Source organism: Hylobates moloch, unplaced genomic scaffold, assembly GCF_009828535.3.
Source record: "Hylobates moloch isolate HMO894 unplaced genomic scaffold, HMol_V3 SCAFFOLD_14, whole genome shotgun sequence".
In the NCBI taxonomy this organism is placed as follows: Eukaryota; Metazoa; Chordata; class Mammalia; order Primates; family Hylobatidae; genus Hylobates; species Hylobates moloch.
The window spans coordinates 64118382-64129830 of NW_026652289.1; the positions used below are offsets into that span (position 1 = coordinate 64118382).

The 11449-nt window shown below is 52.6% G+C and overlaps 1 protein-coding gene across 3 annotated transcripts in view; it reads left to right on the forward strand.

Moving 5' to 3' along the window:
* RBPMS2 (RNA binding protein, mRNA processing factor 2) overlaps positions 1 to 11217 on the forward strand; it is a 49488-nt gene extending 38271 nt beyond the window's left edge. The window contains exons 4-9 of one of the 3 annotated variants that reach the window (XM_058427244.1): positions 736 to 774; positions 1625 to 1687; positions 1968 to 2118; positions 2551 to 2699; positions 9882 to 9951; positions 10124 to 11172. In XM_058427244.1, the coding sequence (XP_058283227.1) occupies positions 736 to 774; positions 1625 to 1687; positions 1968 to 2118; positions 2551 to 2699; positions 9882 to 9944 (465 nt within the window). In that variant the 3' untranslated portion in view covers positions 9945 to 9951; positions 10124 to 11172. Of the gene's footprint in view, positions 1 to 735; positions 775 to 1624; positions 1688 to 1967; positions 2119 to 2550; positions 2700 to 9881; positions 9952 to 10123 lie in introns of all 3 variants that reach the window. The other 2 variants (XM_032174421.1, XM_058427245.1) reach the window with 2 other exon arrangements.
* The last annotated feature ends 232 nt before the right edge of the window (positions 11218 to 11449 follow it).

The window sequence follows — 11449 nt, forward strand, 5'->3', positions numbered from 1 at the left end:
TCGTGATCTGCCCGCCCTGGCCTCCCAAAGTGCTGAGATTATAGGCGTGAGCCACAGCACTCGGCCTTTTTGTTTGTTTTGTTTTGAGATGGAGTCTCGCTCAGTTGCCCAGGCTGGAGTGCAGTGGCGTGCGGCTCACTGCAACCTCCGCCTCCTGGGTTCAAGCGATTCTCCTGCCTCTGCCTCCATGCCTCCACCCTCCACCATGCCTGGCTAGTTTTTATATTTTTAGTAGAGATGGGGTTTCACCATTATTGGCCATGATGGTCTGGATCTCTTGACCTTGTGATCTGCCCGCCTCAGCCTCCCAAAGTGCTGGGATTACAGGCGTGAGCCATGGTGCCCAGCTAACAGTAAGAATCTTTAAATATATGTGGTTATATAAAGAATCTTTGAGATTCAGTGTAGCCTTTTCAGTTTGCAGATGAGAAAACTTAAAAGGTAAGGTCTGTGCTCTCGGGTTACTAGTTATTGGAGCAAATGGGAATTTCTGCCTAAAGTGATGAGTGCTGCCGCGTGATGCCCACCCCATGTGCTAGACCGCATGATTCAGAACGCAGGGCGGTGGACGTTTGGCAGTGGTGGAGGTCAGGGTGGGTTGATGTTGACAGGGAGAAGGGTGTGAGAATGACTCAGGGGAGCCCTGGGGAAAGCGGGGGCTGATGAGGTGGCAGTGCTGGGCTAGCACAACACACGCTTCTGACCTTCCGCGGTAACAGCCACCTCTCTCCTCAGGGGTATGAAGGGTCCCTGATCAAGCTCACCGCAAGACAGGTAATTTCTCTCCTAAGGTTTTCTTCCTCCCAGCCCAGACTGACTGCTGAGCTTCAAACAAGGGCCTGTTAACCTTTCCCTAATCTAGAGGCATCTGGCGGTAGAGACTTGCTCCCTGTTGTCCTGTTTCTGACAGAGCAACCTTTGTAGGTCCCACTGTCCCTTTACTGGCCATCTGAGCCCAGCCAGCTCCTGGTCCTCCCTGTCTGTTTCTTAGGAATCTGGGAGCCCCGCTGGCTGAGGACAGTAAAGCAGTTAGCTGAGCTCTAGCTGTTTTTTTTTTTTTTCGAGACGGACTTTTGCTCTTGTTGCCCAGGCTGGAGTGCAACGGCATGATTGAGCTCTAGCTTTTAATACAAGGAGGCCAAGGCCCACTAGCCTTCGGGGGCTATTTGGGGTCTAGACTGATCCTTGGGAAAATGAAGTTGGAGCAGTTTCAACCTATTGCTCCTTGATAGAACCGGAGTCTTCCCATGCCCTTGATACATTGGTGTCCCCTTTCTTGCTGGGGAAAACACTGGGACTTGCTTTTAGTTATCTGCATGCATTAAAAACAATACTTTTACTAAAAGGGTGATGTTTAATTCAGTGGAATTAAGCTCTGTTGGCATCATTTCCCACAGGGTATTCCTGGAGAGGGGGACGTGACTTTTGGTGCATGTTAAACTGCTGTTCCAGTGAACAGGGAGGATGTGGGCTGGAGTTTTGGGGGGCTTTTTTTCCTTTTGTATTCTCATCAGCAGGGCAAATACTGTTTCCACATAGATGATACTCTTTTTTTGTTGTTATTTTGGAGGGAGAGGTGGAATGCTGGGAGAGATATAAGGGTGTTCTCTCTTTTTCCTACTAGCCTGTTGGTTTTGTGATCTTTGACAGCCGGGCAGGAGCAGAAGCGGCCAAGAATGCGCTGAACGTGAGTAGGTGGAGAACAGGTCTTCTCTGACCCACAGCCCTCTTAGGCAGTGGGTGTGCAGATGTATCTTATTTCCCAGCCATCCCTGGGCAGAGTCCTTGGCGACACTGTCTGTGCCAAAGGCCGTTACTCAAGGCCTGAGTTGCCTTTCCTCTGCCTCAGCCACCATGTGGGCAAGTCTTCCAGGCGAGCTTGTTTATGGAGCTCCTCTCTACTCTCTGCCATTAACACTCTGGGTCCCTCAGAGTAAGCCTTTCTCTTCTTTTCTCTACCCATGTAGGGTATTCGCTTTGATCCCGAAAATCCACAGACTCTGAGGCTAGAGTTTGCCAAAGCCAACACCAAGATGGCCAAGAGCAAGCTAATGGCAACTCCAAATCCCAGCAACGTGCACCCCGCCCTAGGAGCACACTTCATCGCACGGGACCCATGTGAGTGGCACTCTGAGCTGGCAGGCCCTCATTTAGTTGCATTCGGGGCAGACTTGCAGGCTCTTGCAGAGGGAAGCCCCTTTTCCAGGAGGCTTTTTGTGTCCACGGCCACCCATTTTTGAAACACCTGGTTTTCCTCTCTCCCCTGCAGCCTTCCTAGAATTTCTGAGTTGCCAGGGCTTCCAGCTTCCCTGAAACCTTCTTTAATTTCTCATTTGAGACGGGCTGAGGCCTGCCTGAAAGCAGGCAGGATGCACACCATGACAGGCCAATTTAACGTGGCTTCCTTGCCTGGTCTTGGGGTCCTCTGTGGTTGGGAGTGGTCTGGCCTCAGTGTGGGGCATATGGCTCAACCATAGTGCTGGGTCCCCTTCTCTGTTTGGAAGGGGAGGCAAGTGTTCTGATGATGGAGGCCATTGTCTCCTGTTGTAGATGACCTGATGGGGGCTGCTCTGATCCCTGCATCCCCAGAGGCCTGGGCTCCCTACCCTTTGTACACCACAGAGCTAACCCCAGCCATCTCCCATGCTGCGTTCACCTACCCAGCTGCCACTGCTGCTGCCGCCGCCCTCCACGCTCAGGTAAGCCCTTTAAGGTTGGGGAGGGCGAAGAACAAGGGCTCTTGGCTGGCCAGACTTTGCATGTGCCTGGCCACTTGGCCGCTGCTGTCCCAGAGCTGCAGCAGAACTCTTGTCTTCCTTGATGGTTTGAAAGCCCAGACCCCAAGGACCTATTTGTCCCTGCCCTTGGGTTTAGGATCTGACAGAGAGGGAGAAGACAACCCACGAGTTCCCGGGGAGGATGCCAGGCAGCCCAGCTGCGGTTCCCCAGCCCCGAGCACCCCTGCCCAGGCACCGACTATGTTCCCCCATGGTGATGGGACTATGATTCTCTATGATTCCAGTCCTAACCTGGGTATGGTCTCTGGAGCCAGACCATCTGCCTCTGCCCCTTCCTGTCCCTTTCATCAAGCTCTTACAGATTGCTGTGCCTTGATTTTTTTTTTTAGTCATCTGAAAAATGGGAATGATCAGATAATCTGCCTTAGGGTTGTTGTGAAAGTTAGATGTCAAGACGAAGTGACTACTGAGTGCTAGGATGTAACCTAGAGCACCCTGAGAGCTCACTGAGTGTTGGCTCTCGCTTCCATGAAGGCTGGATGCTGTCCACTGTGAACCTGTGCCGGGCAGGAAACAGGGAGTGAATGCTTCTGGGGAGAGTCGGGGCTGTTAGAGCAGGGCCAGGAAGGCTCTGTGTGGGGTGCTGGGCTGGGGGTGCCCAATGGGCAGGCAGGGGGTCAGGCTTTCCCCTGGCTATGCAGGCACCTCCTCTGGTCTGACTCAGCCACAAGTGCAAGTCACTGGAGCACTATGCAGGGGAAGTCTCGTCCCACTCTGTGTGTGTCGGGGAGCAGTGGGGTGCCTCACAGTGGCAGTGACAAGATGCGGCCAGGCAGCCACAGGAAGGGGCTGGGGGGCACTTTTGAGCCCACCTCAACCTCTGACCAGCCAGGTGATGAGCACTGATCCCCAGGAAGAGCTGCCCAGCCAGGGTGTGCTGTGCTGCTGCGAAGGAGAGAATTGAGGTTGCTGGGACCTGGCTGGGGAGCAGGAGGGGATGAGGAAGAAAAGCAGGAGAAGCCAGAAAGGAGGGTTCACAGGAGCCAGAGCTGAGGCGGGAGGAGTCGGGTGCTCTGCCCGAGAGCTGTGTGTATGTCCATTTTCAGGCTCTTCCAGGGGCTCAGTGACACCTGGGTTTGTCCAGTTCCAAAGTGGAAAGTTCAGATTCAGGGGCTGCTACCCTAGCAAACTGTTTTCCCCAGCAGGGGAATGCTCCCTGGCTCCGCAATGTTCAGTTGTACTGAGGGCGGAATTGTGGTTAACCCTGGCACTCTTCCCCAGCTGAGCACCACAAATAGCTCGAAAATTGATCAGAGGATAAGGAAGGTGGTAAAGACCTTCCCCTGGAGGGAATTGTTGGGTATTTACTGCAAACTGGGTTCTGTGGCTGGAATAGAGCGGGGAGCAGGGAAGCTCATCCTGTCTACCCTGACCTGGGCAGTGACTTGATGCTTCAGGTCAAGCGAATGTTTAACTGCAAGGCCCTGGGAGGCACTGGAAGGAATCGCAGGCTCCCACCTCACTGGGCTCCTCACCTCTGATCCCAGATTTGGCACCAGTTGGCTACATGATCCTCACCTCTGGGCCTCTGTATCCCCATCTGTAAAATGAGAGGGATAGACCAGATCAGGTGGAGAGGTTCTGCCCTATCCTCTGAATTGTTAGGCTGTGACAGAGGTTGGGAGCCAGGGACAATGAGTTTGTCAAATGAATCAGAGAGGGCACCTCTGCCCAGCCAGCCGGGGGTGGCACTGCTCTCTGGCCCTGAGCTCCACGCCACAGGGCTTCCTTCCTCCTGTTGGCTTCCCTCCCAGTTTCCCACCCCATCCACACTCTGCAGCTGTCCAACTCTGGCCCAAATCCTGGTTCTCAACAGCTGTGGGACATTGGGCACGTTACCCACCGTCTCTGTGTTTCTGTAAAATGGTGATGTTAATGCCTACTTGATCGGTGTGTTGTTCGCATGATGGCATGGAGTCGCATGATGGCATGGAGGGAGTGCTGTGAAAGTGCAGATGGTTGTGATGTTATTTAATATCATTATTGTCTGGGTCCCCTTGGGTCCTCTCTGAGGCTGGAGGCCTCTTTGTGCCTGAGTTCCTGCCTTCTGGCCTTCCTTGGACGGGTACTGGGATAGAGGCCACCCACCCCAAAGGATAGTGGCGTTTTTGGGGAGGCAGGCTAATGGGAAGAGATTAGAGCAGGGAGTCTTTAGTTCTGTCCTTGCTACTCAAACTCTCTGGGCAGCCATTTCCTCAATAGTAAAACAGGTTGTTTTACTGTTACCCGACTAAGAACGTTTTATTTTTTTCCTTCCAACAGCCCTACTGCTTGCCCCCTGACAGTGCTGCCCCAGAGATAGGGGATAAAAGTGTCTAAAGGAAGTATGGACACTGTTGATATTAAGTGAATTGTTCTGAACCCAAAGGACCAATAGAAGGACTGAGTTTTTCCGTGCCTGGGGGCAAGGAGGTGACTTCAGGAGAAGGTAGCAGCTGAAGGACAAGGGGATGAGAACAAGTACCTCTGTTCTCTACCCCAGCTGCATGCCCTTTGCCAGTAGCCCGGCCAGGCCTCCACAGCTACGTGGCTGCAGAGACCAGACCTGCAGGAGGGGTCCTGGAGGTTGTTCGGTCCTGCTCTGTCTTGGCATGAGGCCACCTTGCCTGGCCTTCTAACCCTTTGATACAATCTTCCCCTTAAAGAGGGTGAGGCACAAAAGCAACTGTGGATGGCAGGCCCAGTGCGGTTCAGCATGGAAAGATGGTGTCCTAAAAGCAGGGGTTCTCAGTGTCCTGTTGCATCCCAGGGTCCTCCCAGACTGGATTTCATTTTCCATTCCAACCTGAGGATATGCGGGTCTTCCATGGCCTTTTTCTCCCCCTTAAACTGGCTCACCCATTTACTAGTGACCTTAAGGTTACATAAACTCCCTTGCCTCTATTTTCTTATCTGTATCATGGAGATGATAATAGCATCTACTTCATAGGGTTTTTGTGAGGATTAAATGAACTTAGTATATGAAATCTACCTAGAACAGCATCGGGCACAGGGGAGGTGCTTCATGAGCAGGAGCTATTGTTGTATTAGCATATCTGCATTTATGGAAAAAAACCGGCAGTTTTTGTTCTCTTCCCTTTGGTTTATCATCCAGTCCCCAGAAAACCTGTACTTTTAATTCTTCAGTTCGGTAGGTAGTTTGGGGCAGGTGTGTAAGTAAATCTATAGGTATGAATCTTAGAAAAACTATAATACATATTTAATCTTTTAAAAACTTAAATATTAGGGCCAGGCGCAGTGGCTCACGCCTGTAATCCCAGTACTTTGAGAGGCCTAGGTGGGCAGATTACCTGAGGTCAGGAGGTCAAGACCAGCCTGGCTAACACGGTGAAACCCCGTCTCTACAAAAATACAAAAATTAGCTGGGCCTGGTGGCAGGCATCTGTAACCCCAGCTACTCGGGAGGCTGAGGCAGGAGAATCACTTGAACCCAGGAGGCAGAGGTTGCAGTGAGCCAAGATCGCGCCACTGCACTCCAGCCTGGGTGACAGAGTGAGACTCTGTCTCAAAAAAAGAAAACCAAAAAAAAAAAAACAAACAAAAAAACTTAAATATTAGGACTTAAAAAAAATATTAGTAAGTGTAGCTCTACATTTTGGATACCTGGCTAGTACACCATTGTACTAATGTGTCCAGTTCCCTGTAGATGGTAAATTGGTTTGTCTATACAGTTTTGCTTACTGATAGCTATACGACAGTGTATATCCTTGTGTGTACTTCTCTGGGCACTTCTTCTGTTTTGTTTTCTTTTTTTTTTTTTGAGACGGAGTTTCACTCTTGTTGCCCAGGCTGGAGTGCAATGGTGCGATCTTGGCTCACTGCAACCTCCGCCTCCCAGGTTCAAGCGATTCTCCTGCCTCAGCCTCCCTAGTAGCTGGGATTACAGGCATGTGCCACCACGCCCGGCTAATTTTGTATTTTTAGTAGAGATGGTGTTTCTCCATGTTGGTCAGGCTGGTCTCGAACTCTCGACCTCAGGTGATCCGTCCGCCTCGGCCTCCCAAAGTGCTGGGATTACAGGCATGAGCCACTGCGCCCAGCCATTGTTTTGTTTTCTTTATGATAAATTCCTAGAACTATGACAAGATCAAAGTGTAGACTTACCAATCTGGGTTAAATATTGTTTTAATTTCGGATGAGTGAGGCTTCCATATCTTTGGTTGTTTATATCTTTTTTTTTCTTTTTTGAGGTATTTTTATTTTTTTGAGACAGGGTCTCACTCTGTTGCCCAGGCTGGAGTGCAGTGGCGCGATCTTCACTCTTTGCAACCTCTGCCTCCTGGGCTCAAGCACGATCCTCCTGCCTCAGCCTCTCAAATTGCTGAGATTACAGCTGTGTGCTACCACGCCCAGCTAATTTTTGTATTGTTTGCAGAGACGGGGTTTCGTAATGGTGGCCAAGCTGGTCTCAAACTTCTGGGCTCAAGAGATCCGCCCACCTCTGCCTCCTAGAGTGCTGGGATTACAGGTGTGAGCTGTCGTGCCTGGCCTTATATTTATTCTTATGTAGGTTCATCCCGTTTCTTGCTTTCTGGTATATCTTCTCAACTGGTCACTCCCAGGATCTGAGAGAGGGCTGAGTTTGCATCCTCCGCTCTTTGTTTTGAAGCAGCCCTCTTGGAGCCTGGTCACTATAGCTTGTGGGGGGTACTCTCAGGAGCCCCCGCTCCCCCTGGGCACAACTGGAGGCCCTGAAAGGACCCTGCGGGTGCCCTATCTTGCTGGCCTGGCCCCCCAGGGGTCTCCTGTAGCTGGAGCAGAAAGAAGAGCTCTAGGAAGGGATTGTGCGGCTTCTAGAGGACCCAGGCCACTGGCCTATGCCAGGCAACCGAAGGAAGTGGAAAAGCAGCCCTTCTAAATGCATTCTGTCTGCTTCAGTGGCACAGCTGTCCCAAGCCCAAATATGGGAGCTTTCCTCTACTTTCTCCCCAAGGAGTCCCTCAGGCTGGAGGGAAAGTCGCTGCTTGGGAAGCAGGAATCTCCCAGCACCTTGTAGCGGGAGTGTAGGGCAGGATCCAGCAGATTTGCTGAGGGCGGCCTTAGGCAGTCATTCAAGGCCTCAGCTTCCCAGTGGTGAAAGAGGTTGGGTTGCAGGCCTCCTGAGCTCCTTCCACTCTGTCGTCCATGTTCTCCCCTTGTCCGGCCCTGCAGGACACCCAGCCCGTCAGGGACTTCCTTGCTGTGGGGCTGCGCCAGCTGGAGGCTACATGAAGGGCGGTGGTCAGGGCCCACTAAGGGGCTCCCTGAGCTGGGGCGCCAGCCGCCGGCTTCTCTGATAGCAGCATTGCTGGTTTCCTTGCGTGTCCCTCTCTCGTGGAGTGAGTGCTAGCGTCCAGCCAGGTTTCTAACTTCCCGCTGAGCTCCTGGGAGGTGGTGGCTGGAATTCTGCGGTGTACAAAACAGCACCTAGAATTTGGCGGGGATAGGAACAGGTTCTTAGGAAGCTTCCATCAGCCCCCAGATGGCCTGGCATGGCTTACCCAGGAAGCAGGAGTTCCCAGCAGCCAAGTGGGTAACTGGGTCTGCCTGCTCCATCCTCAAGGGAGCTGTCTGCAGGTCCAGCTTCTACTCCTTTCTTACCACACGCTCATGTGCTGCCCCTTCCCTTCCTGATGGGACTCCGGCTCCCCTCCCTGGATGCTGATCTCCCAACCCCAACTCAAGGTCCTGTGTTGTCCTGCCTCGCCCCCGCCAACCCCCTCTCTCTGTCCTGGGTCAGGCTGGGACAGACATGCTTCACCGTGCATAACTGGGGCAGGCGGCCTTCCCTGCGGTGTTGGCAGTCAGCATACTTGCCTTCCAGATGACTGGCCCAGAGGGAGGAGGGAATGTGTCATTTTCTTGACCAGTCTCTGGGAACCCAGCTTTGGGGCTACTGCTCTGTGGGGCCTTCTGGCAAGTGCCAGGGTTTAGGCAGCTTCCAAGCACTGGTGAGGATGATCTCAGATAGCTGCCACCCGCCTGATGTTATAGACCTCTAGACTTAGAGGCTCGTGATGGAGGGCATGGCACAGCGGGGGTGGGAAGGTCAAAACGGGAGCCTCAGCTGGGTCTCATTCATGGCTTCTCAGAAGAATCAGGACTGATGTTGGAGAGTCCTACCCCTTGGGGTCTACACGGACTTTGGGTTTTGTTTTGTTTTTTGTTTTTGTTTTTGTTGGAGACGGAGTTTTGTTCTTGTTGCCCAGGTGGGAGTGCAACAGCACGGTCTCGGCTCACTGCAACCTCCGCCTCCCGGGTTCGAGCGATTCTCCCGCCTCAGCCTCCCAAGTAGCTGGGATGACAGGCATGCACCACCACGCCCGGCTAATTTTGTATTTTTAGTAGAGATGGGGTTTCTCCATATTGGTCAGGCTGGTCTTGAACTCTCAACCTCAGGTGGTCTGCCTGCCTCGGCCTCCCAAAGTGCTGGGATTATAGGCGTGAGCCGCTGTACCCAGCCTTGTTTTGTTTTAATAGAGACATTATCTCCCTATGTTGCCCAGGCTGGTCTTGAACTCCTGAGCCCATGTGATCCTCCCACCTCAGCTTCCCAAAGTGTTGGGATTACAGGTGTGTGCCACTGCACCCGGCCTTACTGTATCTTTACATCCTGTCTTACCTGATCCTCACAACCACATATGACTTCATCATTTCTGTCCTATAGCTAGATGAGGGCACTGAGACCCAAAGAAGTCAAACAAAAATGTATGAGGCTCATTCTCTTCCTCCTCCTCCACAGAATTAGGAATTCCGTGCTGTGTCAGTAAAGGGGAAGGGCGGGTTGCTGGCACCACTGCCCCCAGCTGCCAGGGCTCCCGCCAGCATAGTGGCCCATTTGGATTGGGCTGATTGGGGTATGAGACGCCTACATGACTTTCTTTTGTTGGAACCTGTGTCCTGCAGAGGAGGCACATCAGGCAGTGCACTCCCACTTTCCGGATAGAGAAACTGATGCTTAAAGGTGAGTAACTGGCCCAACGCGTGCCAGCCAATCAGTGACAGAACCAGGACTCCAGCGGGGACACCGATGGCCATGGTTACCTGGCTTCCTGTTGAGGGAAGAGATGCACAGCTGGCTCCTGATGTTGGCTTCTCTTGCAGGTGCGCTGGTACCCTTCCTCTGACACCACCCAGCAAGGATGGAAGTACCGTCAGTTCTGTTAGTTCTTCAGTAAGTGTTGGCCCCAGAGGCCCAGGACAAGTGTCCTAGACTCTGACTCCCTGCAGGGCCGTAGTTCCTCCCTCTGCCCCGGGTCTCAAGAGCTTAGCCGAGCCGAGAGCAGGCCTGGCTTTAGCTCTAGTCCCATGCCTCTGCTCATGGCCGCCTCTCTCCCTCCCTCCAGGTCTGGTCACCGGGAAGGTGGTTCTGGGAATCTGTGGTGGTGCCGGGACAGGCGCCCTGAGTTCCCACTGCCCCCGGGTGGCCTGCACAGAGCTGCTGCCCTCCAGAGACTGTGAATCCCAAGCCTGACTCAGTGGACTGCTTCCTGTTCCCCTCCCTCCCCTTGTTCTACACCCTCAAGCCTTTCTCCAATGCCTCTCAAGAGGATTTGGGGACTTTCTCGCTGGGGCGCCCAGATCCAGCTCCGAGGCCTCACTGGGACCTGACCTCCCGCCCAAACTTGCTTCTGTAGCTCCCCCTCGAGGAAGTGAGGCGTTTAATTTTGCATGTTTTCTGGCATGAGTTAAGACACTTACACTTGTGTATATATGAGTGTACAGTTTGTTCTCACACTGTCACCATAGCGACAGGTCCTGGCTCCCAGTGGTTCATCCTGCCTGGCCCCTCTCTCCTCACCCCGCCCCTGCACCCACCCCGCTTCAGGGAGGCCCAAGTCCTGTGGCCCCACACGCTTCCAGGCTCAGCTCCCACCTCCACCCAACAGATAGATGGGGTTTGCTTTTTCATTTCACACGGGGCTCCTCCGCTCCTGTCTTCTCGGATGGGCCAACAGTCGTAAGAAAGCCCTCTCTGCCCGTTCTGTTCACCTCTCCATAGCACACCCCGCCCGCCGCTGCTCCTCATTCTTTCCAAACCTCGAAACCAACCAAAACGTGAGAAGTATTTTTGTACCCTGTGTAACAAAATATTTATGCATCATAAAGGATTTTTCATGTGTGTGCCATTAATTATTAAAGCGACCTCGTTCGCCCTGTCAGATAAGTTTAATGTTTAGTTTGAGGCATGAAGAAGAAAAGGGTTTCCATTCTTCAGCAGTACGCCTTTGTGTCAGGCATTTGTTTAAGAAAATGAAATGAAGGAACCACTGTGCAATGTTTTTTGTTTTGAGCATATCAGTGCTTTACTGTCAGCCGCAGCTGTGACCGTCTGGCCATTTCAGACTTGGGAGACGAGGCGGCTATTGTCATTGCTGATCCTGTGAGAATGTGAAACTGGATAATATATGAAATGCAAAATAAAACAAAATCAAAATGACTGCTCTCTGGCCTTTACTTCCCCCTTCCGTGGACTCAGACTGCCATTGGGAATGCAGAGCCAGAGAGATGTGGAGTCGGGGGAAGGAAGTGAAGTGGGCCTGGCCTGCTGGCAGCTGGCTTGTGACTGTAAAGGTGGTGGGGGAGGACCTTGGAGCTTGCTTAGCCTCTCCTGCTTCTCTCATTTGTAAGCTGGAGAAACAAAGTCCAGGGAAAGTGACTTGCCTAAGGGC